This window comes from Aspergillus glaucus (assembly GCF_001890805.1).
Source record: "Aspergillus glaucus CBS 516.65 unplaced genomic scaffold ASPGLscaffold_29, whole genome shotgun sequence".
Classification (NCBI taxonomy): Eukaryota; Fungi; Ascomycota; class Eurotiomycetes; order Eurotiales; family Aspergillaceae; genus Aspergillus; species Aspergillus glaucus.
This window is the reverse complement of record NW_019170481.1, coordinates 53,936-76,468: the sequence shown is the minus strand read 5'-3', so window position 1 is coordinate 76,468 and position 22,533 is coordinate 53,936. Positions and strand designations below refer to the sequence as shown.

At 48.4% G+C, this 22,533-nt stretch overlaps 8 protein-coding genes across 8 annotated transcripts; 4 read left to right on the top strand and 4 right to left on the bottom strand.

Moving 5' to 3' along the window:
• Nucleotides 1-68: 68 nt before the first annotated feature.
• On the bottom strand, nt 69-405 carry ASPGLDRAFT_39708 (uncharacterized protein; the record flags this gene model as incomplete). The annotated part of the gene is made up of 2 exons (XM_022545118.1): nt 69-185; nt 250-405. 2 exons carry the CDS (start codon nt 403-405, stop codon nt 69-71), a joined length of 273 nt encoding a protein of 90 aa, XP_022396300.1.
• A 2,592-nt stretch (nt 406-2,997) lies between these two features.
• Nucleotides 2,998-3,425, bottom strand: ASPGLDRAFT_52400 (uncharacterized protein). The gene is made up of 3 exons (XM_022547748.1): nt 3,224-3,425; nt 3,143-3,160; nt 2,998-3,061 (listed from the first exon to the last, which is right to left on the bottom strand). Exons 1-3 carry the CDS (start codon nt 3,380-3,382, stop codon nt 3,035-3,037), a joined length of 204 nt encoding a protein of 67 aa, XP_022396299.1. The 5' UTR covers nt 3,383-3,425; the 3' UTR covers nt 2,998-3,034.
• A 430-nt stretch (nt 3,426-3,855) lies between these two features.
• On the bottom strand, nt 3,856-5,820 carry ASPGLDRAFT_39706 (uncharacterized protein; the record flags this gene model as incomplete). Its single annotated transcript, XM_022545116.1, has 4 exons — nt 3,856-4,122; nt 4,239-4,436; nt 4,495-5,196; nt 5,254-5,820. The coding sequence occupies 4 exons, from the start codon at nt 5,818-5,820 to the stop codon at nt 3,856-3,858; spliced, it is 1,734 nt and encodes a 577-aa protein (XP_022396298.1).
• Nucleotides 5,821-7,521: 1,701 nt separating this feature from the next.
• ASPGLDRAFT_947390 (uncharacterized protein) lies at nt 7,522-9,301 on the bottom strand. Its single transcript, XM_022550564.1, has 3 exons — nt 8,327-9,301; nt 7,755-8,269; nt 7,522-7,702 (listed from the first exon to the last, which is right to left on the bottom strand). Exons 1-3 carry the CDS (start codon nt 9,186-9,188, stop codon nt 7,700-7,702), a joined length of 1,380 nt encoding a protein of 459 aa, XP_022396297.1. The 5' UTR covers nt 9,189-9,301; the 3' UTR covers nt 7,522-7,699.
• Nucleotides 9,302-11,564: 2,263 nt separating this feature from the next.
• ASPGLDRAFT_29650 (uncharacterized protein) lies at nt 11,565-16,164 on the top strand (the record flags this gene model as incomplete). The annotated part of the gene is made up of 3 exons (XM_022543873.1): nt 11,565-12,764; nt 12,867-12,976; nt 13,044-16,164. The coding sequence occupies 3 exons, from the start codon at nt 11,565-11,567 to the stop codon at nt 16,162-16,164; spliced, it is 4,431 nt and encodes a 1,476-aa protein (XP_022396296.1).
• Nucleotides 16,165-16,825: 661 nt separating this feature from the next.
• ASPGLDRAFT_77470 (PP1-complex regulatory subunit GLC8) lies at nt 16,826-18,069 on the top strand. The gene is made up of 3 exons (XM_022549900.1): nt 16,826-17,047; nt 17,099-17,840; nt 17,898-18,069. Exons 1-3 carry the CDS (start codon nt 17,014-17,016, stop codon nt 17,995-17,997), a joined length of 876 nt encoding a protein of 291 aa, XP_022396295.1. The 5' UTR covers nt 16,826-17,013; the 3' UTR covers nt 17,998-18,069.
• Nucleotides 18,070-18,830: 761 nt separating this feature from the next.
• On the top strand, nt 18,831-20,456 carry sfh5 (CRAL/TRIO domain protein). The gene is made up of 3 exons (XM_022542416.1): nt 18,831-19,134; nt 19,240-19,647; nt 19,705-20,456. Exons 1-3 carry the CDS (start codon nt 19,007-19,009, stop codon nt 20,282-20,284), a joined length of 1,116 nt encoding a protein of 371 aa, XP_022396294.1. The 5' UTR covers nt 18,831-19,006; the 3' UTR covers nt 20,285-20,456.
• Nucleotides 20,457-20,568: 112 nt separating this feature from the next.
• On the top strand, nt 20,569-22,511 carry ASPGLDRAFT_52393 (TATA-binding protein-associated factor TAF6). Its single transcript, XM_022547747.1, has 3 exons — nt 20,569-21,190; nt 21,251-21,663; nt 21,724-22,511. Exons 1-3 carry the CDS (start codon nt 20,821-20,823, stop codon nt 22,273-22,275), a joined length of 1,335 nt encoding a protein of 444 aa, XP_022396293.1. The 5' UTR covers nt 20,569-20,820; the 3' UTR covers nt 22,276-22,511.
• The last annotated feature ends 22 nt before the right edge of the window (nt 22,512-22,533 follow it).

The following is a 22,533-nucleotide window of genomic DNA, read 5'->3' as shown; positions in this document are numbered from 1 at the left end:
CTTCCCACGTCGGTAATGCCCTAAGTAGCCCTGCAGCAAGTCGAGCAATTCTGAATAAGACATTAGCATTAATACCCGATATTCATAAGCGAGATACGCATGACTGCATGTATAGCATCAATGGATTTTGATAGCTTGGTGATAAGTTTGCAGGCGCTGTCACATACCCCATTTTCTACTGGGAACTATTTGCAATTTGACATGTTAGTAAAGCTTACTCCCACAGCATGCTGACTAGTATGGACGTACCCAATCATCTGGATATTCGTGAATTGGAAGTGCGCAGATGGGTAGACACATGATAGATGCGTTAGATGCGTTAGATGCCTGCTGAAATGTCGAATCGGCCACGGCACTGCTGGTCATGAGAACATGTACGGAAACGGCAAAGAGTAAGAAGTTCATGTTGGCTATTCTATTAGTATGCTTCTGGAAGGATGGGAAAGAGAGATGATTATGATGGCTGATGGAGGGTTCGAAGAATGGGAACCAAGAGGGCATTTATAACCTGTGGTCAATGAATTTTGGCGCCCTGGGGTGCAATGCTTGCTATCTTATGTTTCCAGCAATCTAGGGTAAGGCCTGGTTCTGGATAGTATTATCGTATTGGCTAACACATAAACGCATGTACCCGGCTCAGTCGCAACTGGTAGGTATCTTTTCAACGCAACACTCCGATAGTTCAGAGTAACTGGCTATCCCTTCGGGTCTATAGACTAAAAGCTGTCGGTGAATGAGCTTAAGGGCAACGACTTGTTTTTCTGTCTAATGCAGTACCTCGATGTAGTTCGTTAATATCACCACGATGGATGAGCAATTACATTGGATTCCTACCCTACTCGACATCAATCTGTAGATTGTACTACACTATTAGGCATTTTGTTGCAAAATAATATTGCGATGAGCCAGTCTTGGTCTGGTGCCACTTGTTTGTTTTAGGGTTGTGGCGGATAAAACCGCCAGTAGCAAACAAAGAAAACTTCAATTTCTATCAGGTTCTCTTCTGACCATCTTCTTTTCCACCATCATTTTATCTTCTCTCTGTCATCATTCACCTGAAACAGCCAGGGGGTAACTCTATCATTCCAACTTTCCTTCCTCACTTGCTTAATTCCGATCGCTTTCACGCAAAGAAAGTGGGTTCTCAAAATGGCCAGCAAAAGGATAGAGACGAATACGAGTCCAGGCAGGTTCCTGAGAGTCTTCTCCCACCATCGAAAGTCAAGAAGCTCTACTAGTTCCGTTGTCGCCCCATAGCCAGTGGCAGAAAATGACAACGAGGGTGCTGGTTCCTCACAAAATGCGTTGAGCCCCCGCAACATCTTTGCAAGGAACACGTATGTTAGCTTGGATGGGAAAGCGCAATGGAGAGAATACTAATATCCAAGAGATTACTTTCAAGATGAGGAATAAACCAAGTCTATCTTCGTGGTTTGTTTGATCTGCCCATCCAACTATATGGATTGTCATTCCAAGAGGGACTAATTATTGAGGCCCAACAAGGTATAACTCTGCTATAACTTGAGATTGGATTGAATAGCCATCCGCTTAAAAGAAGGAACATACACATCGACAGGGAAAGGATAACGCATACGCAAGACATGACTAACTGATATTTCCGCCGGTTATGCTCCCGGTAGGCACAAGAAAGGCACTTACTCACACGAGATGAGCGACCAAATCAAATCAAAAAGGTACCAATCCCAAATAAAATAAAGCACGTTATGCCGTTACCACACAGAAAAGGGATTCTGTGATAAAGCAGATTATGTTTATGACCACAATCCTGACCTACGCGGATACAAGATGCACGGAGAGAAAGGGGAGATCATACCACCCAGCTACAAGTATTGACCCCAGCACAGCTTGCAATTTGACCGACTCGTGGCAGTACCAAAGTGGCAGTGCCAGGAGTGTGGCACCACTGAGCTGCCAGAAGCATTTCAGGTTCTCTCTGAATGCATGAATTAATTTTGAAGGTATGTCTCTCTTTTCATATACCCATACCAGCAATATACTAACCAAAAACCAGGTTGTCTCAACTGAATACAGGGTCCCTGAATTGCGCAGAATGTGCTCCGGTCAAGTTGTTCCTGGCAACTGTCAATAACAGAAAAGGCATTTATGCAGGTGGGGATAGAGATGCTTGCCTATATAATCTATTGTGAACAAAGTGACATGAGGAAGGAAAGGTAGGAGGCACTGCTCTGCCCAAACAAACGGCGTTTATGACTAACTAGCATATATCATATCCCGGGGTCAAAGATGACCTTCTGTTTAGTCCAGGTCAAGAACCGAAAACGTCTATTACCAGTTGTTGCGACGATGAAGCTACCACAAAGACAGATCGGCATCAGTTCGACATCGTCCCACCGGAGAAAAAGGCTCCCGGGGCTTCGTGCCGCAACCCAAACTCTTCCAAGACATATAGCTGGGTCAAGGACCCAAAGGGATTTGTAATGACGGCCTTTGGGCTTGATGGTACCCTATATCCTTTTATGGAAGGGTACATGGGGCAGAAGACGCGCGGATTCCCCCCTTGCTCAGTCAGTTTCTCAACTACGTGCCTGGGATCTCGCTCCCGGAAGACATATTCGAAAAATATGTCAACAGAATGTCCCCATTACTCTGATTTCCCCTTAGGGGGGGTATCGTTCTTCCTGAACATGACATCTGATATCATGAAGAAAATCAAATTGCTGTGGTACAATGGGAATTTCATTACCCAGAGCTTGATGTTTCGTTTGTGTTATGTGTCATGAGTGCTAAAAGCCATACAATAAACATTAAACAATATCACATATTGATACTGTACGGAGATCTTGATACTATCATTTGCTTTTAAGTTATGATCTTTCTATTCTTTATTGTGGAAAGATAGATGTATTTAAGTTGGTAAGAAGTTCAGCATTCTTTACTTGTTAATTAATTTAGTGTATGTTGTCTTTCAAAAAGGAGACCATCGTTTATCTAAGAAATGCTCTAGTATTTTCCCAACCTTTATTGTGTTCGTAGAACTTCGTAGACAATACACCTAATTCAGGCAACATGTCCAGCAATCCTAAAAACGATATTATATTAGCAATCTGAATCGAATTATACACTCGTCCCAGTGACCCGTGGAATTAGATGGGGCACATACCCCACGATGCTTCGAGTCCTATCCCATAATATTGCGTTAGCAAAAATTCAACTGATAAATGCACCAAACAGGCTGACTTACGAATGGCTTGGGACACTCAAACGCCTCCTTCGAACAGGAAGTCCAACAAGCAGGCTCTTGGCGCTTAGGAATAGCTGGTGTCGGGGCTGGAACAGGAGAGGCGATCGCAGTGTTGACCATGAGGGCCAGGGCGGACACAACGAGGACCGGGAGGTGCATGTTGCAGGTTTGTTTTGGATTGATGTATCAAGTTGAGGAGAGAGGTGGATAGATAGTATTCAAAACTGAAATCGACCACATATTTATATTTCTGACGCTGGGGTGTCAGCTCAGCTGGAACGGTTGCACGTTGGACTGATTCGAAATCCAATAATAGCTACTCCATTGTATACCTACATATGCAATGGAGCTACCGCACTGCATGCACCCAGCCCTGTGAATCTACGGTTGGCTAGCCGTTCCAAATCTGCAGGTGGTAAGGATGTTTCAGAACATGGAAATCCGGAGGAGAGAAAGAAAACAGGAGCCTGGTCAATTGACTTGCGGTCATAAAGCGGCTATGTAACACATGTAAGCGCCCTGATCAGGCACCGCTAGGTATCTCCCACGATCTCACAGCAATACCCAAATATTGCTGTCCAGTTCGAGGACACATCGTATAAGACCATTCTTGTGTGACTACAAGACTGTTGTTATGTAGCGCCAGTCCTACGTATCCAGCCCATAATACGATTCACGTTGTATGCAACCGTGAGGACAGCAACCACCACAACAGCCGTAAACGGAGCAGCTACCTCCCAAAAAAGCGCTTGACTCGGTTCCATATCCCGGATATCCGCTGTGTTCATGCCGAGGTAGCTCGAGACAAACGAGAGGGGTAGGAAGATTGTCGCGACGATGGTAAAGACGAGGATTGCTTTTCCATGGTCTTCTTGGATGATCTCGACGCGTTGGCATATCTAGTCGATGTTGTTAGTTCAGAGTCTTGTTTCGTTTATGTTAGCGTACCTGTTTTTCTAGATCCTTCGTGCGCTGCATCGCCATCAAACTTAGCAGAAAACAGCGATTTGAATACCGTCATACTCATGCCACTCTCAGAATCGGAACCTGTGTCACTCCCGCCATAGTTAGGAGCGATATACCTGGACTTGCGTAGGCCTTTTATTACGGATAGCTGACTAGAGATATTCTTGATGATTATCCCCAGCTCTTCGCGTAGTAGGTTCACGTCCACGAGCAAGCTTTTGCTAGGTGTACTCCATGCTTTGAGTTGCTAAACATGAAATTTATATCAGCTTGCGGTTTGTATTTGTTCGTGAAATCAAACGCACCAAGTGAGTGGTATATGTCACATAAATCTCTTCAACATCCAATTTTGGTATGGATTCACATGTTGAATGGCCCTGCAGCACAGACTGCAGCACAAGAGCGATGATCTTTCCACGGTCTATCCCGTTGTAGGAAGATTCCTCTTCGTTTTCCGGGCTGAACATTGCGCAGCATTCGTCTTGTGCGCCATCGAGATAATCAAGAATCAGATTGCCCTGGAGGCACATTACTCTCGAAAAAGCCTTTTCGGGATCACGAAGTCGTAGGCTGCTCGTCGAAGATGTAGATGTTGTAGAGCAGTCATCTTCATTGTCATCTTGAGTATCTTCCTCATCGGTACTCAGACTAGGTGACTCTGTCTGTGTCCCCCGCTCTTGGAAAGGTGCCGTCTCTGTTTGCGACTGAACTAAAGCCGATCGTTGATCTGGTGGCTCATCATGTATAGGGCTAGGCGACGCTGAACTGCTGTCACCACCTTCTTGGTCGATTTTGCGCATAAGTCTGGAGGCCTCTTGAGATGTATTCATACGAAGTAGCACAGTCGTAAGGAACACTTTTTCTATAGAACGTGGGATATAGAGTTTCTCAACGCCGAATAATCCATCACGTAGTTTCTGGATCCGATCTGTGATGGTATGAAGCGGAATGACAAAGACGCTGCAATGGAATGAGAAGAGGACATCCTTGTAAGGAGACTTAAATGTCTACAGTTTCTCTCCGTTTAGTTCAAGCACTAGATATACCAAATAATAGAAACACACCTGTACTACAGCATGTGTTGCTGCCCAAACCTTTCCTTTGACGATACAATCATAGTCTTCGTCAATGAAGCACCCCAGGACGTGGCTCAAGCGATGTACAAAGGAAACCAGGAGAGCGAATATGTGGTTATTAAGATAGTGGCTCTCATGCAGGATGGTAATCTCCTTCTCCACATCTGACTTTGTCCTCAGTGGCAAGTTGTTGTAATGTTGTGCAACGAACGCGCCTGAAGCATAGATGAGTTTGTAGTGCAAATGCGCCAGTAAAGCCCTCATCTGCTGCTTCGGCGTGGGTTTGTATTCTGAAGATACTTCAGGTCCAATTGCGCGCGGAAAGCCGTCGACTGACTCATCGATATTTTCCTTGATCGGCCACTTGAATATGGGCTGCTTGACCCCTGCTGAGCCTTTGGATATGCCTTCTCCCTGGCCTATATCATGGCTCTCCAATCTGGTTTCATCAATCTCGGCCTGAAACTTTGCAGCCTCTAGGACGTATAATGGTGGGATGTAGTATGAACCCTCGACAGTTTTGGGCCGTTGAATGAATGTATCAATTCTCTCCATGGTACGTAGTCGCTCAGTATGGTTATAGAGTATCCTTTGGTCGAGCTCAGTAAGATTTTGTGCGATGATAATGTCTCTTTCTTCCTAAAAAAAAAAAAAAAAAAAAAAAACATCATGTCAACTTCCAAAATGGCCAATGACGATATTTATGAGGACACCTACCCCAGGCTTTGGGGTGTCCCAGTAATAAGGTATTTTGTACTCGTCCAGTGTTTGCGGGCTAAGGATTCCCAAACTAGCCTTGGGGTACTCTGGGTGGTCATTCGTTGTGGAGTTCCAAACATATTTCCCTTCTAGTGGGATTATCACTGGTAGTCTCTGATATGATCGAGCTGCTTCAAAAGAGACCAGGACTGCGAGTGGCTCGCTGCTGCAATGAGACTGCAAGATGGATGGCCAACGAATGCCTTCGATAACACTCCCATCTTTCTGGAGCTTGTATACCCAATTTCTCAAGGTGATGGGAGAAGTCCGAGATGCTTCGATAACACAGTTTACTCGATTTTGAAACTCCTACATGTCCCACTAATCAGATCACGAAATGGTAAATGGCGAAAGCAATGTTGGAGACTTACAGACCACACCTCACACTGATCACGCCTTAAACAGAAGATGAGACCAGAGCTCAAAGTTACGCGAATTGTGGTGGGAAACTTGTACTTTCCAATTGTACATGTAACGATTGATGAGCTCCGGTTATCATATATGGCCGTGGGTGAGCATGTAGCGATAAAGTCTGGAAAAACAATGTTACCAAGAAGCGTACTAGGATTGAAAGAGTGAACGTACTATCACCAATGGTAAGAATCCAGAGCTGTGACACATGAAGGACGTCGATGATATGGTCGTACAAACATCTAATTGCTTGTTGATTTTCGCGAGATATGGACGAGTCTAGATGGTAGGCAGATTGGACAAGAGGCTGAACCCAGTGAGCCTTGGAGCTGTGTGATCTATTCCTTCTTTCTGGTGTCTTTCCGAGCGAGAAGTAGGGCTTCCAGCCAATGAAGGAAGTGCCTTTGAAGAAAAGCATGTAGCTTGCCATAGTCAGACAGCTCCTCTCTGAATCTCAGGTGATCGAACCAAAAAAGGCAAGAATATCGTATGTGTGCTATTGGGTCTGGTATGGGAGCCAAATCCTTTCTTACGATTCCGGGGTCATTTAAATTGTAAATGTCCCGTCGCAATGTGTTTGACATGGAAGATAGACACAAAGAGAAGATATTGTAATGGGTCGCTTTTGATCCAGCTAGAAAGACGACCTTTGACTTCTTCTAAACAAGATATTCCTTAGCTGACTGGTGTATGAAGTAAATGAATTGTTCTCGGATAGTAAGAAATGAGCTGCACATGGTAATAATCCTTTCCATGTCTGTTTGTTCGATACCTACTTCTCGAAAACCGGCTATGGTGTGCAATTCTAGGAGATGGAGTGGACGATACGCCATTATAGCCGTCGATAGAGCAAGAAAACAACATCGAGCGCTTCTGTGGCGTCGGATTCTCCCTATCATCTCATCATAGAGTGGTATCAAACCGGCCGGATATTTTTCGATGGTCTCAAGAATATTGCTCTTAGTTACGTCGTCTTCTTCCAGTCTTTTGAAGATAAGTGAGACCCAGAGAAATGTACCATCTGCTTTTCGATTAATGCGATTTGCGACTTGCAGCTGCATATTCCCATCATTCCGAAGCACGAATAATTGTGTGACCTTGTGGCTAATGAAAGTTATGATGGATCTGGAAAGTTGCTTTGCATTCAATTCCAGGCTGAGTCGCTCGTGTGAGTCACAGAGCTGTAGACGCTGCTCGATGTCGTCCCGATTGCGACTGGATATGATCCATTTCACCTGTGAGAACTGTGTGGTCACTGTATCTCTCACTAGATCCAGGAACGGAAGCATTTCCACGCTACACTCGTCAATTGCATCAACAATGAAGCATGCTCCTGGAAAGTTCGGGTCCTGGAGCATACTTTGAAACACTCCCGATAGAGCGTAAAATAAGTCGGGACGCTCGTAGAGCTCGCCGCCGGTCTGATCATATTGTTGACGCAGGTGTCGAAGAAGCGATGGCTGCTGAATTACAAGGAGATATATCAGGCCCCGTAAAATGGCACTGGCGTTGTTCAGTCGCGAGTCAGTGCCTTGGCAGATAAAGTAAGACAGCAAATGGTTACTGCCTTGCTCTGGAGATTGTTGCAGCTGCTGAGACAGCTCATCAATAATGCTTATCATAAGCATAGTTTTCCCCTTTCCAGCATCCCCTTTTATCCAAAGTAGTTGACCCGCCGCGTCTGATTGCCATTGCCGGAAAACGGGATTTTGAAGGACCCAATCAGAGGATTCCCGTAAAAGACCACCCTTCATTTTCTCAATCCGAATTTTATCGATTCGGGGGTCCGTCAATCGAAGTTTGCCAAGGCACTGCTTGTCAGAATCAGTCATCACTGAGGGTAGTGTTAGCACTATGATCTCTCAAACTCTGCCTTGATCACCTCACTGACCATTCCGAATAGTTGGTCTCCAATGCTCCAGGAACGCCTTGGCAGCAGATGCTCCTGTTGCGGCAGCATAGTCTTGCCATATCTTGTTCTTTTGGCAGTCTGCATAATCACAGACGCCTTTTATGATTATGTAGGGAATGTTATCCCAGATACCGGCGCCTTCCATCTCAAACCCAATCATGTCCTCGTCGGTGGCCAATTTATTGCGGTAATCGGCTGACTTCACCACAGTATCGCCAGATCCCATAGTTCCAATGTGCATTGACGGGGTATAGGTGTCGGATAACGTATCATCTTCATTATTAGGACGCTGCCATAATCCGTCTCGATGTGTCTGAAGAGTACTGAGGTACTGGTAAACCCGGTCGCGGAACTGCTTTCTCGTTTCTTTTGTCTTCAAGTCCGCAAGAATCGCTCTGGTTTCGCGGGTGTGACGACCAGATGTCTCCTTGATATTCTTCTTGCGCTCGAATCCGTCGGGGTACCGCCTGCCAAAGTCGTACTCCACCACCCTATCGCTAAGAATCACATCACCTAGAGAAACTGGAGTGCCATCGGATGTAAATCGAACAGCCCCGCAGATGCCCACCAACAATGCCAATTGAACTGACGGGTAGCTCACTCGAAGACTGGAGGCGGCACTGGCAGCATTCCCTTTTCCTATTCCGGGAAGGCAGCACAGAACGACATCATGCGGACCGAGTTTTCCATTTGTATAGACGTTTGCATCGCCGGATTGTATACCATAGAGTTGATTCGATTTATCGTACGTCTTATCAAATAGCGCCTCGACCGCGTCAGCCTCGCGGGGAAGAGCGCAGATTATGGCGACTTCGAACTCGTCACGCGTGCTGGGCGGCATCCTTGGATGGATTGCGCAATGAACACGATATTCTGGTGATTATTCTCTATTACTTTCAATTGTAGACCCAGAGACATCAGCCACGGCAGGCTTGGGGGGAAGGTTACGAGTTGAGGGGCTGCACTCCTTCTCACGCGAGGCTGCGCGTAGCGTAAGCGCCGAACAGCCGCATCTTGGCCATTGGGCCATAAATCGTTGGATCGCCGTTGTGCATTCTAAGTTATAGATGTGCTTTAAAATAAAACATCATTATGGAATGACGTTAACTGGTACGGAGCAGATGGTTGTAAGAAGAAGGGCTTCTAGCATGGGCGGAGATGGAAGTACTGTAATAGCATAAGCAAGTAGCAGCCCGGTAGTTATGAATAAGCCACATTTGAACGCAATTAACGCTTTTTCTTATCTCACTCCCTCTGGTTTGTTCTTTTCTTCCTCCTTCCTCTTCTCTTCCTTTTCCTCCTTGAGCTTGATATCAACCTTGTTGGACTATGCATAGCCATAGAGAATGCTGACTCTAATTCATGGCAGCTCTGGCCTTTATAGTTGTTTCGTAGACAAATTGTATGCCGAGGTAGAGGGCATATGCGTAGCCAATCCATTCTGGATGGAGAGTATATACGCGGCGGGCCATGAAGAAGAAGAAGAAGAAGAAGAAGAAGAGAAGATGCTTAGTCTACAGCCGTACAGCGTCACTTGTTACTGCCTACTGGCTGAGATAGTGTAGATGGACAGGGCAATATGAGAAGTGCAGGATTAAGTGGCATGTAGACAAGCAGGCAGCTATTGCAATACGCAAGGTAGTCATCATTCATGTTTAATTTGTGCTTAGTCTCAACTCCCATCCGAGACTAATGCGACCTTTAATGCGACCTTTGGTAGAGGTTGCTCGTGGAGTCGTAGAATATATAGTTATCGGATGTGATATGTCAACTCCCTTGGCGCATAGCCCCATAACACGGATTTATCTGCACTGTTTATCATCTACAGAGCACAGAATATCATATATCACTCCTCACACTAGACAAAAGTATTTAGTAGTGTAGCACTACTAGCACTTGTACCCAAAACCATTCGCCTAAGCCACGTGATCGCATGAGCTAACCGAATGAGGTATAATTGAAATTTATGTATTCTTGTATCAGCGAATAAATTACACCACCACTTGTATGTATGTACACTACAAGCAATGTACATTTGCCACATTATACACGATTCAGCGGAGAGAAAGCTGTAGATAATATCTGTAGATAATATCTGTAGACCATAACTGGAGAGCATAAAAGTGTTTCAGCTGCTCTCTGCGAGGAACAAATCATCCGCGGTGGTGGTTATTGGCTCTCTGCAGTGCCAGCGCATCATGCTCGCGCTCTTGCGTTGGCTGCCCCTCTTCGCCTTCACATTCTTTTCTTTACATTTTCAATCCGCTTTCTTATATCTTCAATATCTTCATTTTCATCGCTCTAACAATACTATACGGTCCTCATTAATCTGAATCACGGATTGTCAGATCTCTGATTCGCAGCTGCAGGTGATTGCCAGTTCATCTGCGACTTTTGCGCTTTCGCTCGGACTTTTTTTTTTCTTTTTTTTTCTTCTGGATTATCTCAGTTTATTATATCTCCTCTCCAATATTATTTCTTCTCTTGTGTCTCTATTCGAGCTATTCGAGTCCCCCTGTCTCTCCGCAGATTACCCGTACTATCGCGCACAGTTCACCTGGTATTATTGAACAGAACCATGCGATAGACTGGTGCTTGCGATCTCTCTCTCTCTGTGCCTGGGAGAGGGAATGGATTTGCCCACATGGCATGAATATTGATTGACTTGAAACACACAAATATCGCTGCTATACGACGACACCATGTTCAGTGCTCAACATCGCCTGTCCGCGACCTGGGCGTATGTGACTAGTATGGCTCTTTCCCCTTTCGGTGGCCCCCTTTTTCTATATTTTCTAATTATATTCCTGCTTGGAAATGAACCACTGCTAATTAATATTATTTCCACTTTTCAGCCTTACTGCCTTCGTCCTCATCGTCCAAGCCTTCCTCGGTCAAGAAGCCCTCTCCGCAATGTGATTCCTCCCATCATCCTACGCATGTTTCCGCGTCGCTGCCACGGCCCATTTCTCCTGTGCTTCTAGAATCCGTCGAAGATAATAGCATTCAGTTCTCGCTTCCAGACCGGTCTATTCAGCGTTGCGCATCCCCTACGCCGTCTGGCCCGTCCACAGGTGAGTCCGACGCTTCGGGCCGTTCCACGGCACCATTTATCGCGACCGTTCCTCCCGTTGGGTCCGAGATTACTATTTCCTCCGTGCACGCCCCTTTCTCTTCATCTTCTCCTCCTCCTCCCTCTTCGTCTTCTTTCTCCCCTATGCCAGTGGCCGTGTCCCAGCAGGAGCAGTCCGTGGATGTCCCGATGGTTTCCTTTGAGGATTTTGCCGTCTGCTATCGCCAGAATGTGCACAAGCAGTCCCAGCGGAAACGCCTGGAACACCGTCTCCATGCTACCAAGGTTTCTATTGCCGTTTCCGCGCGTTTGACGCGCATTGGTGCCGCGGTCCAGTGTGGTTTGGTCGAAAATCTGAAACAGGATGATAAGATAAACTTTGTCAACCTCTACAACACTCTCCATGAGCTCCAGGAATCCTGCGAGTCTGCCACCCGGCGTCCCTTTCATCACCGGCAGGATCCGTTGCTGGAAGATGCCGCTGTCGTTGGCGATCTGGATTCCGTCTTGGATCGTTCCCCGGATTTCTTCCGACAGTTGAGCCCGCAGTCCCAGACCGATTTGCTTGACATCCTACATTCCGTCCGTACGGATCCCGAGTTTCTGTTTGATCGACTGCGCAACTTGACTGCTACGCAACTGGCCACCCTGGTGTCGTCCGCCACGACGTTGGAGGCCCATGATCCGTCATTGCCCTCGAATTCCCGATCTCGAACGTACCCGTTTGCTTCTTCTGCTTCTACTACTTCTTCTGCCTCTTCCTTTACATCCAAGCGCATTTCTTCCGGATCCCCCTTCCAAGACTATGCCTTGGCGTGTGAGAGAACGGACGCGCTTGCGACGCTCTTGTTCAATGCGTTCGCAGCGCCCTTGGATGCAGATTCGCCGGAAGCGCGCTTGCGCGTGGATGTGTGGTCTAGTGTTTGCGCCAAATTGATAACCCATGGTGGCAACCATTATTATCCATTGGTCGGTCATATTCTGTCTGCCTGGGCCCTTTGCAGCGACTGGAAGGCTCGGCCCCAGTTTGAGTTATATTTGATGGATATCCTACAAACTGGTGCCTTTTTGTTGGAGCATATAGACGCGCCAGCCGGCGTGGATACCGATCCTATAGACCCCTTGAAGACTAATGTGGCCGAGGAATTCTTTGCTTCCGCGGTGAACTCCCTCTTCAACCTTCTGGATGATTCAGATGCCGGGTTGCCCCATTCCGTCATGGAACTTGGCAGTGCTATTCTGCAGAAACTGGGCCACACTGACTTACGCAACCGTTTCATGGAGTATCTCTTTGTCCATTGGTTTTTCTCCAAATTTCTTTACGGTGCCTTAGCCTATCCGGAGGTATGCATTTGCCCTTCTTGCGGGTTCGTCAATCCGCGATATCATAAGACGGAGATAACTAAGTGTCTTTTTCTTTCTTTTATTTTTTTTTTTTTGTTATAGGTTCATGGTCTTCTACTCGATTTCCATATTCGAAAAGATGCACGAGAAAAATTGCTGGGTCAGGTCGGATTACGAGCTTATTCCCAGGTGTTTACCGTACTCCGGTCAGCGTGAGTACCGTCTTTCAACTCGCACATTTCTCTTTTTTCTCATGGCTGACTCTTACATCTGCTGAAGGCACCATTCCGCGATTCCTCTTCCCACGGTTCAGCAGCATGTCGACAGCATGTTTCATCGATTCCAGAGCGTGGCTTCCAATGTTAAACCGGCGTCGAGTGACAAGTGTTCCCCACCAGCCCCTGGAAAAGTACACCAGTCGTCTTCAATGTTCCTTATGTTGTCAGCGACAGATGTTCTATCCCTTCTGAACGTCCTCTTCCCCAGAGCACACACCCCTGTGTATCAGCCTTCGACCCCGTCTATTGGGTCGCCTCTCAGCTCCTCGCCCAACGGTCTTGGCGCTCAACCTGGCTTCTTCCGACCCAAAATCGATCCTAGCACAGCTAGGGAATCTACCAATAGCAATTCATTGTTCTCTACAGACGCTGAATTTCTGTCGCTTCCAGATAAGAGTCTCGGTCAAGCGGCGGACCGGATCCGCTTCGAGCTATCGGACTTACTCGAGCCACATGAGCACCGCGCTAACTTGGAGCATCCTTCCAATGAAGACTGGACTATCTTCTCTGTTCCTTCGGATGGAAAGCGCTTGACCTGGGGCCTCTTTGCGGATCACTCACCCAGCACTGTTTCCGATGTTTCGTCCGATGATGGTGTACAATCCACCGCATGGGGGGTAGAGAAGAACTACGAAGCATTACAGACGGCCATTGTGAAGCTTGTCAAAGAAGGCCATACTGGTGATTATCCGGACCACGGTTACCAGGATCTATCATCTGCTGCTTCTCTATCGATAACCAGTCAGTCCCTCAAACAACGGTTCAATGAAGCGATGGCGTATTGCAACGATGATTCGGATTTTATCGGTGCGCATTACTGGTGGAATGCCGGTCGACAACTTGCCCGCACGGTCGCCAGTTCCAGGGCCCATTCCGCTGATGACTCGTGGATTCTCCATCCGATGCATGCTTCCTGTGCCCGCTCGCTGCAAAAAGCAACCACTGTCATCGAGCGCTGCGAAAGAGACTTTGTGGCTCTGGATCGGAAGATGCAGCGGCTGCAGAGAACCGTCAAGGAAGCCATGACGACCGTCACCAAGCTTCGCAACAAAATGTGGTACATGACTGACGTGAAGAACTCTATGCGGTACGAGGATGCCAAAAATGTTGCATTGGCGCTCAAGACAATGATCTATTCCGCGCGTCTCTACAAGAACGCGCCCGCAGAGTCTCGATCGCGTGCCACGAGATCATTTGGTGGATCGCTACTGCAGAAGCCCGAGTTACAGGTGATGGATGTTATCAAGGCTGCCAGCAGCCAGGGCGGCCCGAACAAGCTGTCAGATGAGCAGGTGGAATTAACCCGCAAGTGGTTGTCTCATAGCAACATTGATAACTTCTGCAGAGGTGAGGAACGTATCCATCGGTTCTGCTACGAAGTCAAGACCAGCATCAACCGTCTCGTCGGCGAGACCATGTCCGAGACCCCGGTTTTATGGTCCAGCGAGTTGTTTCAGAAAGAGCGAGCAAAATTCGAAGGTCCTTCTGCGCCACGGAACTTCCTGGGCCTCTCAAATCCCAGCATACGACCGTTTGGCGTTGCCAGCGAAGATTCTGGTTACCATTCAACATCCGTTGGAAGCGGCAACCCGCGTCCGTCGGCGTCCGTCTCAAAGTTCTCTCAGGATCTTCCAGCACTTCAGAGTCTGTTCTCCGATAAATGGAAATCCTCCAGGGATTCGTCTGTCGCGGACACATCGTCGATTATTGGAGACTCGCCAGGGAAGACTGCCTCAACCACGACTGGCGATTCTTGCAGCACGTTCTGGTCTTCGCCTCAGCCACCCACGCACTACGCAGCCAGCGCATCGAGTCTATATTCCCGTCCTCCTTCCATGCTTAGCGACACCGTCTCGCAACCACCACGCCGTCGTGAACGGAACAAGACTCATGAAAAAATAGCGTTCTTGGATGGGTTGAAGCAAACACTCACCAGTCTTCTTCTAAGCGACCTTGGTTCCCCAGTGTGGAGCTGTGGAAGCGAGACAGATGCTTGGTTTGGCAATGCTCTCGACAAAGAACGTATTCAGACGCAGATGGATAAGCGTGCGCGTGTCCAGCGATTCTACGACGAATGTGACGAACGGTCCAGTCGGCCTTCTCTATCTCGCACACCAACGGTTCTTCGAAAGAGCAGATCCCTCGAGCAGCCTCGAGAGGCCGGGCGCCGCCCAGGTACCGTCACGGAGGAATCTTCAACGGCAGCGACGGTCGAGGATCAACTATCACCGTTCTCGTACGAAACAGTGTTCCGTCGGTTAATAGACGTCTTCTCGCGGCACAGCAGTCCGTTTGTCAAGCTGCAGGCGCTGCGGGATCTGCGAGCCATGGTTATCGCGTCACTCAACACTTCGCACGATGACCAATTAAGTGAACATGCGCGCGAAGAGCCCACAGGGCCAAGAAGGTCGAGTCGCTATAGCATCTCTGCACCGCGGAATGACAAAAAGGCCCAAGAGGATGACGTTCAGACCCCAACCACTCCTGCCCCCGAGTCAGTTGTCTTTGACTCGCGCCCATCAGACTATGCAGCAGGTCCCACTGAGAATCAGATTGTGGACGCTTTGCGAAGCTTGATCCTGGAGATCAAGCCCAAGACTATTTTCCGGGACTTGCAGTTTATTTCTGCGTTTGTCCCTGGAGACACGCTCAACAAGACTGACAGTGGAACAGCATTCGTGCAGTTTGGCTTGGCTGCACTCAGCCTGAAAGACGAAGTGTGCAACAGCATGGTCGAGATCGCGGATGAGATCGTATCTAACGAACTTACTCGCCGTCATCTACCGCAGGGACCCGATTCTCACCGCCGACCCGGCCATGCCATCGAAGATGCTGCGGGCATGTGGATTATTACCGCCAAAGAAGGCAATCCCGTCGCTCAGCGCGAGTTGGCCATTCTCTACTTGACCCATCCCGAGCTTCTTCCTCGAGTCACTCTACCGCTGACCCTGCCGAGAGATACTTTCAAGGCAGAGATGATGTATCATCGTGACGAGGACTCAAAGTCTGACCCGCAGAGTATGTGTTTGGCACTGCACTGGATGCAGTTGTCGGCAAATGGAGGTGATGAGCTTGCGAGGAATCGACTGCGTGAGAGGGAGGAGTTCGAGTCGATTGCCTGATTTGGTTTTCGATTGTTTTTTATTCTTTTTTTTTTCTTCCTTCTCTTATTCTTTTATTCTTTTGACTGTCTAGGTTTTCGGATGTTTACTTGATACCACTTGATATATCGTGTCGTGCCCATATATTCGATTCTGTTCTTGCTAATCTTTTGCAGATGCACCAGCTGTTGCCTGTCCCCTGGTTCACTGTGCATTTTCAACATTATCTAGCCATATATTTCACAGGCTGCTTGGCTATTTTGGCCCTTTCTCTGTGACTTTTGGGTCTGTTTGCAATATTCCCCATACACATCCTTGATCGAGGATGGCGTTTGCACTTCCCTGCTCCTTTTTTTTTTTTTTTTTTTTTTTTTTTTTTTTCTTCTTTTTCAATTGTCGCGATCATACCCTTGACTATGGCAGACCATATCTGTACAGGTTGTTGCTCTTTCTGATCCATTTTGATATCTACTCGCATTTACCATGCATTTGGTTGTCTGCATATCCGCGTAACTGCATTATGATAATAGAAGTATCTCTTTTCTCTATCCACTGGTTCTCGTAGTTGTAGTCGTACTCTGTGGTAGCATCGCCCAGACAACGTGCTGAGTCATCCGACGTCATGGCGGGCGCCCCACGTGCCAGTTCACAGCCAGAGACAAACTCCAGACTCTCTGTCCACGAGAACATTCTGTTATTCAGAGTATTCTGCATTGCTCAGGTTGCTGTGTTCATAGAAAGGACATTAATTTTGAATTATATTCTCCTGACTTGTCCCTGCTGTGACAGTCACGAGCCCTGTTGAGGGGTTCTTAAGCGGAAGATTTCTCCTTGCTTCAGCTTTTTGTTCGACTACTCAAAGTAGACATCATGACGATGGCGCACGTTGGTGACAAGCCTAAGGGTGTGTACTGCTACACCTCGATATTTGGATTTAATTACTGATACCGTATAGGCATCCTAAAGAACTCCAGCATCAACCCAACCCAACCCCCCACAACCACAACCACCGAAATAACAATCTCACCCCCCGCCCCGCCCGCCGACCAACACCACTCCAACCCCAACGACACCGACACCAAAGAACTCACCCTCCAAAACACCCTCCAAAACGCTGGCCGTCGCCGCTCCTCCTCGGCAACAACGCACCGCCTCCCCTCCTCCCGCCGCCCCTCCCTCGCCAACTTCCACGAAGATGACGAGAACAACCAACGCCTCCGCTGGGACGAAGCAAACCTCTACTTAGCCGAGCAGGAAAAAACCGCAAAAATGAAGATCGACGAGCCGAAGACGCCGTTTGCGCCGCAGTATGATCCTGCTGAGGACGAGGAGGAGATGCAAATGGCGGAGGCGGAGGAGAGTCTTATTGATGCGCAGGATGTTCGGGTTGATGAGTTGGAGAGGGGAAAGAAGGTTGTGCAGAAGAGGCCTGTGGCCGAGGAGGAGATTCCGGAGTTGGAGTTGGGGGAGGCGGAGGAATCACATCCTGCTGGTGATGAGGAGGAGAGGATTGTGAGGGAGAGGAGGGCTAGTCATGATGGGGAGAAACATGTTGTTGTTGGTGGGGAGGGGGCTGATGGGGGTGATGGTGTGGGGGATGAGTTGTTGTCGCCTGAGGAGGCGGAGGAGAAGCATCGGAAGTTTGAGGAGAGGAGGAAGAGGCATTATGAGATGCGGAATGTTAAGGAGATTCTTGCGTATGTTTCCCCCATACTTGGTGGAGTGGCTATGGGTTATTTACTGATTGACTACAGACACCCTGAAGAATTGGATGAGATGGATGAAGACGAAGATGAGGACGAACAGCCGATTCCCCCGCCAGTTCCTAAGATCCCGGAGAGGTTTCATAAGTAGAGATTGGTGTTGATATTTGGTTTTCTCCTTTTTTTTTTTTTTTTTTTTTTATTTTTTTTATTTTTTTTCTTTCTCCTATTATGTTGTCGACGATATTATGTTATTCCCCAGCGAGCTCGCACGTACAGGCATTATTCATGTTTATACACAGCGACAATAGAATGTTCTGCTCAGTACTACGAAGTACGTACGGTGTACAGAATGGAGTAACACTGCTACATCGGTTGATCTACAGATTGGCTATTATGCCTTAGGCATTCATAACCGCTGTCAAACAAAGTTAATTGGGTCAGCGTTGATCAAAAGTACAGCGCGCCCTCTCAGTTGCCTGTCCAGAGTATTGAGCTCAATCCTGTGAAGGATTGCCAAAAATGAAAACCCGCAGAGACGCGCATTATACATAAATAGCCAGCGTCTGGAACTCTGCACGTTTGCTGAACTCTCAGCCAGTCGCTCCGACCTTGCGACTCGGACCTGAAACAGCCCTGCAGATAGCCTCGTTTTTGAGACGACGTGTCTATTCAATTGTTGAGTACGGAGTACAGAGAGGACAATATTCGACGACAATGTGAAAATACTCCTGTGCGACCAAAAGTACCCCCAATGCCGAATTCTTTCACTTTCTATGGATAGAAACATTGCCGGTACTTACCTCTCCACTCTTGTACAAAGATGACCTATCGCTGGTCCCAGTTGGATTGATAGTCGGGTTATTGAAATAATCCCTGAATACTAAATCAATCAGAATTTAATCTAGTGTGCCTGTTATTGTGTATTTCTGTTTGTGCGTAGAGTAAATAGTACGTTTTCTTTTGTTGTTTATTTTTATTTATAGGGGGGCATGTGATTTCCTCGTTCTTTTTTGTTGTGGTTTTCCCCTCATTCCTTTTTTCCTTACATCTACTTGCATCTCTCATCGCGATTCTATCAGCGCTGCTGTCTTCTTTCTACTGTTGGTTTTCTTTACTACAATTGCTAGTTTCGTCTGATTTGTGATTTTCACGTCACTATGTCTGATCAACCCGCTGCTGCTCCTACAGCTGAGCCGGTGTCTGCTCCCGCGCCTGCTGTTGCTCCTGCTGTTGCTCCTGCTGCGGAGAAGGTTCCCGAGAGCCAGCCTGAGCAGAAGCCTGAAGAGTCCACTGCCACTGAGCAAAAAACTGAGCAGCCCAGCAACGATACCCCTGCCACCGAAAACAAGGACACCACCACAGAGACCCCTGCCAACGACAACAAAGAGAGCGAGGCCCAGCCCGAAAAGCCCACCTACCTGAAGAACAACGCCGCGCTATCGCAGTTCTTCGACCGTCTCCCTGAGATCCTCAAGAATGCTGACTACAGCGAGATGTGGGGTGTCACCCTCCAGGAGGACTCAGCGCACGTCCCCACGATCAACATCCTGATCAAGTACCTGCGTGCCAACGAGGGGAATGTCAAGTTGGCGGAGGGGCAGCTGGTCAAGGCGCTGAAGTGGCGTAAGAGTACGGATCCGGTTGCGTTGGCGGAGAGTGGTGTTTATGATGCGGGCAAGTTTGCGGGTTTGGGGTATTTGACTAATTATACCGGCGCGGATGAGAAGGAGACGGTTGTTACTTGGAATATTTATGGTGCGGTTAAGGATTTGGGTCATGCTTTTGGTGATTTGGATGAGTGAGTATTCCCGTTTTCGTCTGATTTGGGATGTTGGATGTGTGCTAACGATGGCAGGTTCATCAAGTGGCGTGTCGCTCTTATGGAGCTGGCCGTCAAGGACCTCAAGCTTGGCGAGGCGACTGCTGTCATCGACTACGATGGCGAAGACCCCTACCAGATGATCCAGGTCCACGACTACCTAAACGTCAGCTTCCTGCGCATGAACCCCAAGGTCAAGGCCGCCACCAAGAAGACCATCGACATCTTCACCACTGGCTACCCGGAGCTGCTTCGCGAGAAGTTCTTCGTCAACGTCCCTGCTATCATGGGCTGGATGTTTTCTGCCATGAAGGTCTTTCTGAGCAAGAACACCACTCGCAAGTTCCACCCCATCTCCAACGGAGCGAACTTGGCTCGCGAGTTCCCGGGTCTGGCCGACAAGCTCCCTGCTGCGTATGGCGGTAAGGGCTCTGAGTTGCAGAGCACTGCTCGCACTGTGAACCTTACTTCTGAAGCTCCCAAAGAGGCCCCCAAGGAGGAACCCAAGGAGGAACCCAAGGAAGCCGGAGAAGCGCCCAAGGAGCAGCCCAAGGAGGAATCCAAAGAATCTGCTAAGACCGAGACGACTGAAACGCCTGCTACCACCGCTGCCTAGATGTCTATTGATACTGGTGGCTGTGGCCTTGATTGATTTGCATTGGAGGATTTTGATACCCGAGAACGGTAGATGATGGACAGGATCTGGACATTGGTTGTTGGCATTTGATACCTCGTCGCGTTTTACTATACTTAATCTTAGTATTTTAATAATAATATCTCTTCTCTTAGTTATTTTCTTTTTCATTAACAAGGAGAAATAGTGTAAGAGTACGGAGTACAACGTAGGGTGGTTAAGTACTGTACGGCACATCGCAGTGCCACGACCGCAACTCATCGGGCTTGGCATCGCGACAGCTCTGTTCCTCCGACAGACGTTCAACGCTGTCACTGGTATTTCTACTTATTGCAACTGCTGAGCTGTGCTAGCAGAATGAGTGCTATTTTCTTTGAAGCCACGAGACTCCGTTAATTCACGTACCACTACGGTCTGTCCTTGAATTCCCATCGGCCATAACCATCTCCGTTCTTTACACCCCGAATCCCCTTCCCAAATACAACAAACGAGAAACGAACACACGAAAAGAAAACAAAATGTCCGTCTGGAACCCCGACAACATCCGCGACGTGGCCGAATCCGTCGGCATCGTCAACCTGCACAACGAAGTCACCGAGAACCTCGCCCGCGACGTCGAATACCGCATCGCGCAAGTCCTCGAAGAAGCGTTCAAATTCATGCGCCACAGCAAGCGCACGACCATGACAACACACGACGTTGCACATGCGCTACGGGTGCTGGACGTGGAGCCGTTGTATGGGTATGAGTCGACGAGGCCGTTGCGGTTTGGGGAGGCGTCGTTGGGGCCTGGGCAGCCGTTGTTTTATGTCGAGGATGAGGAGGTAGATTTTGAGAAGTTGATTAATGCGCCGTTGCCCAAGGTGCCGAGGGAGGTTTCTTTTACTGGTTTGTTTTCCTTATTCTATAATTTGGTGGAGGTGGTGATGCTAACGGTGATGGCGATAGCACACTGGCTTGCCGTCGAAGGCGTCCAACCATCCATCCCCCAGAACCCTACGGCCGCAGACTCACGAAACCTCGAACTCCTCTCCAAGGGCCCGAATGCCAACTCGACGCTGGCCGCCATGAGCGGCACCAACGTCGCCGTCAAACCCCTGGTCAAGCACGTGCTGTCCAAGGAGCTACAGTTGTACTTTGAGAAGGTGTGCAGTGCGTTTCTGGACTCGAGCGAGGAGTACCGGACTAGTGGGTATGCGAGTCTACGGGAGGATCCTGGGCTACATCAGCTGGTGCCGTATTTTGTGCAGTTTATCGCCGAGAAGGTTACGCATAGCTTGAAGGATATTTTTGCGTTGACGCAGGTTATGCATATGACCGAGGCGTTGGTGCAGAATAAGTCGCTTTATGTTGATCCATACGTGAGTTTCTTTCTATCACGCTCGCTATGATAATGGGATATGCTGATGTATAATGGTTAGGTTGCATCCCTGGTCCCCCCCATCCTAACCTGCCTTATCGGCCGCCATCTAGGCGGCAACGCAGACTTAACAGAACAATTCGCCCTGCGTGACCTCGCCGCCTCGCTCCTCGGCCTGATTGGCAAGAAATACTCGCACTCGTCGCACGCGCTCAAACCCCGTCTCGCCCGCTCATGCCTCAAGACCTTCCTCGACCCCGCCAAGCCCTTTGGCGCCCACTACGGCGCCGTCATTGGCCTACACTCCGTAGGCGGTCCCGAAGCTGTCCGCGTCTTGATCCTCCCGAACCTAGCGACATACTCGAACAACCTCCTCCGCGACGGCCTGGCCGATGATAACCCACGCCGACCGGAAGCTGAACGCGTTCTGGGGGCACTACTAGCCGTGCTCGGGACTTTGAGGGAGGGCCGTCTTCCGCAGGTGAATGGCCATGTGCCACAGGTTACGGAGGATGTCCGGGAGCGGCTTACTGGTAGAGTTGGGGAGATAATTGCGGCAAGAATTGCGGAGGGGAGTGAGGTTCAACTGGCGCAGGCTTTGCTTGAAGCTTAGCTGGCCCCTTTATGATATCGTTTTTATTACATTAGGGGTAAGGGTATTGGGCGTTGGGCATTGGTGTTTTATCTGTTTTTACAAAATCGCGCAGTTAATGGAGCGTTATGTAAGCCTTGCGACGTCATTTTGCCGGGTAGTACCGCCTGGTCGCGCGACCATTCCCTTGATACAGATACTTGGATGTACTCCGGAGTAGTTATAGGGAGTATCGAGAGAAGACGGTGTATTATTATAGTAACAGTGCACCTCTGCGTA

Bases quoted from the DNA above. Each gene is read 5' to 3' on its own strand.
- ASPGLDRAFT_947390 (XM_022550564.1), bottom strand. From the start codon at position 9,188: ATGCCGCCCAGCACGCGTGACGAGTTCGAAGTCGCCATAATCTGCGCT. The intron at 8,270-8,326 runs GTCAGTGAGGTG...CACTACCCTCAG, and splicing joins GAGACCAACTATTCGGAATG to TGATGACTGATTCTGACAAG.
- sfh5 (XM_022542416.1), top strand. From the start codon at position 19,007: ATGTCTGATCAACCCGCTGCTGCTCCTACAGCTGAGCCGGTGTCTGCT. The intron at 19,135-19,239 runs GTCCACTGCCAC...CAACAAAGAGAG, and splicing joins CCTGAGCAGAAGCCTGAAGA to CGAGGCCCAGCCCGAAAAGC. The intron at 19,648-19,704 runs GTGAGTATTCCC...TAACGATGGCAG, and splicing joins GCTTTTGGTGATTTGGATGA to GTTCATCAAGTGGCGTGTCG.
- ASPGLDRAFT_52393 (XM_022547747.1), top strand. From the start codon at position 20,821: ATGTCCGTCTGGAACCCCGACAACATCCGCGACGTGGCCGAATCCGTC. The intron at 21,191-21,250 runs GTTTGTTTTCCT...TGATGGCGATAG, and splicing joins GAGGGAGGTTTCTTTTACTG to CACACTGGCTTGCCGTCGAA. The intron at 21,664-21,723 runs GTGAGTTTCTTT...TATAATGGTTAG, and splicing joins CGCTTTATGTTGATCCATAC to GTTGCATCCCTGGTCCCCCC.
- ASPGLDRAFT_77470 (XM_022549900.1), top strand. From the start codon at position 17,014: ATGACGATGGCGCACGTTGGTGACAAGCCTAAGG. The intron at 17,048-17,098 runs GTGTGTACTGCT...GATACCGTATAG, and splicing joins CGTTGGTGACAAGCCTAAGG to GCATCCTAAAGAACTCCAGC. The intron at 17,841-17,897 runs GTATGTTTCCCC...GATTGACTACAG, and splicing joins AATGTTAAGGAGATTCTTGC to ACACCCTGAAGAATTGGATG.
- ASPGLDRAFT_52400 (XM_022547748.1), bottom strand. From the start codon at position 3,382: ATGCACCTCCCGGTCCTCGTTGTGTCCGCCCTGGCCCTCATGGTCAAC.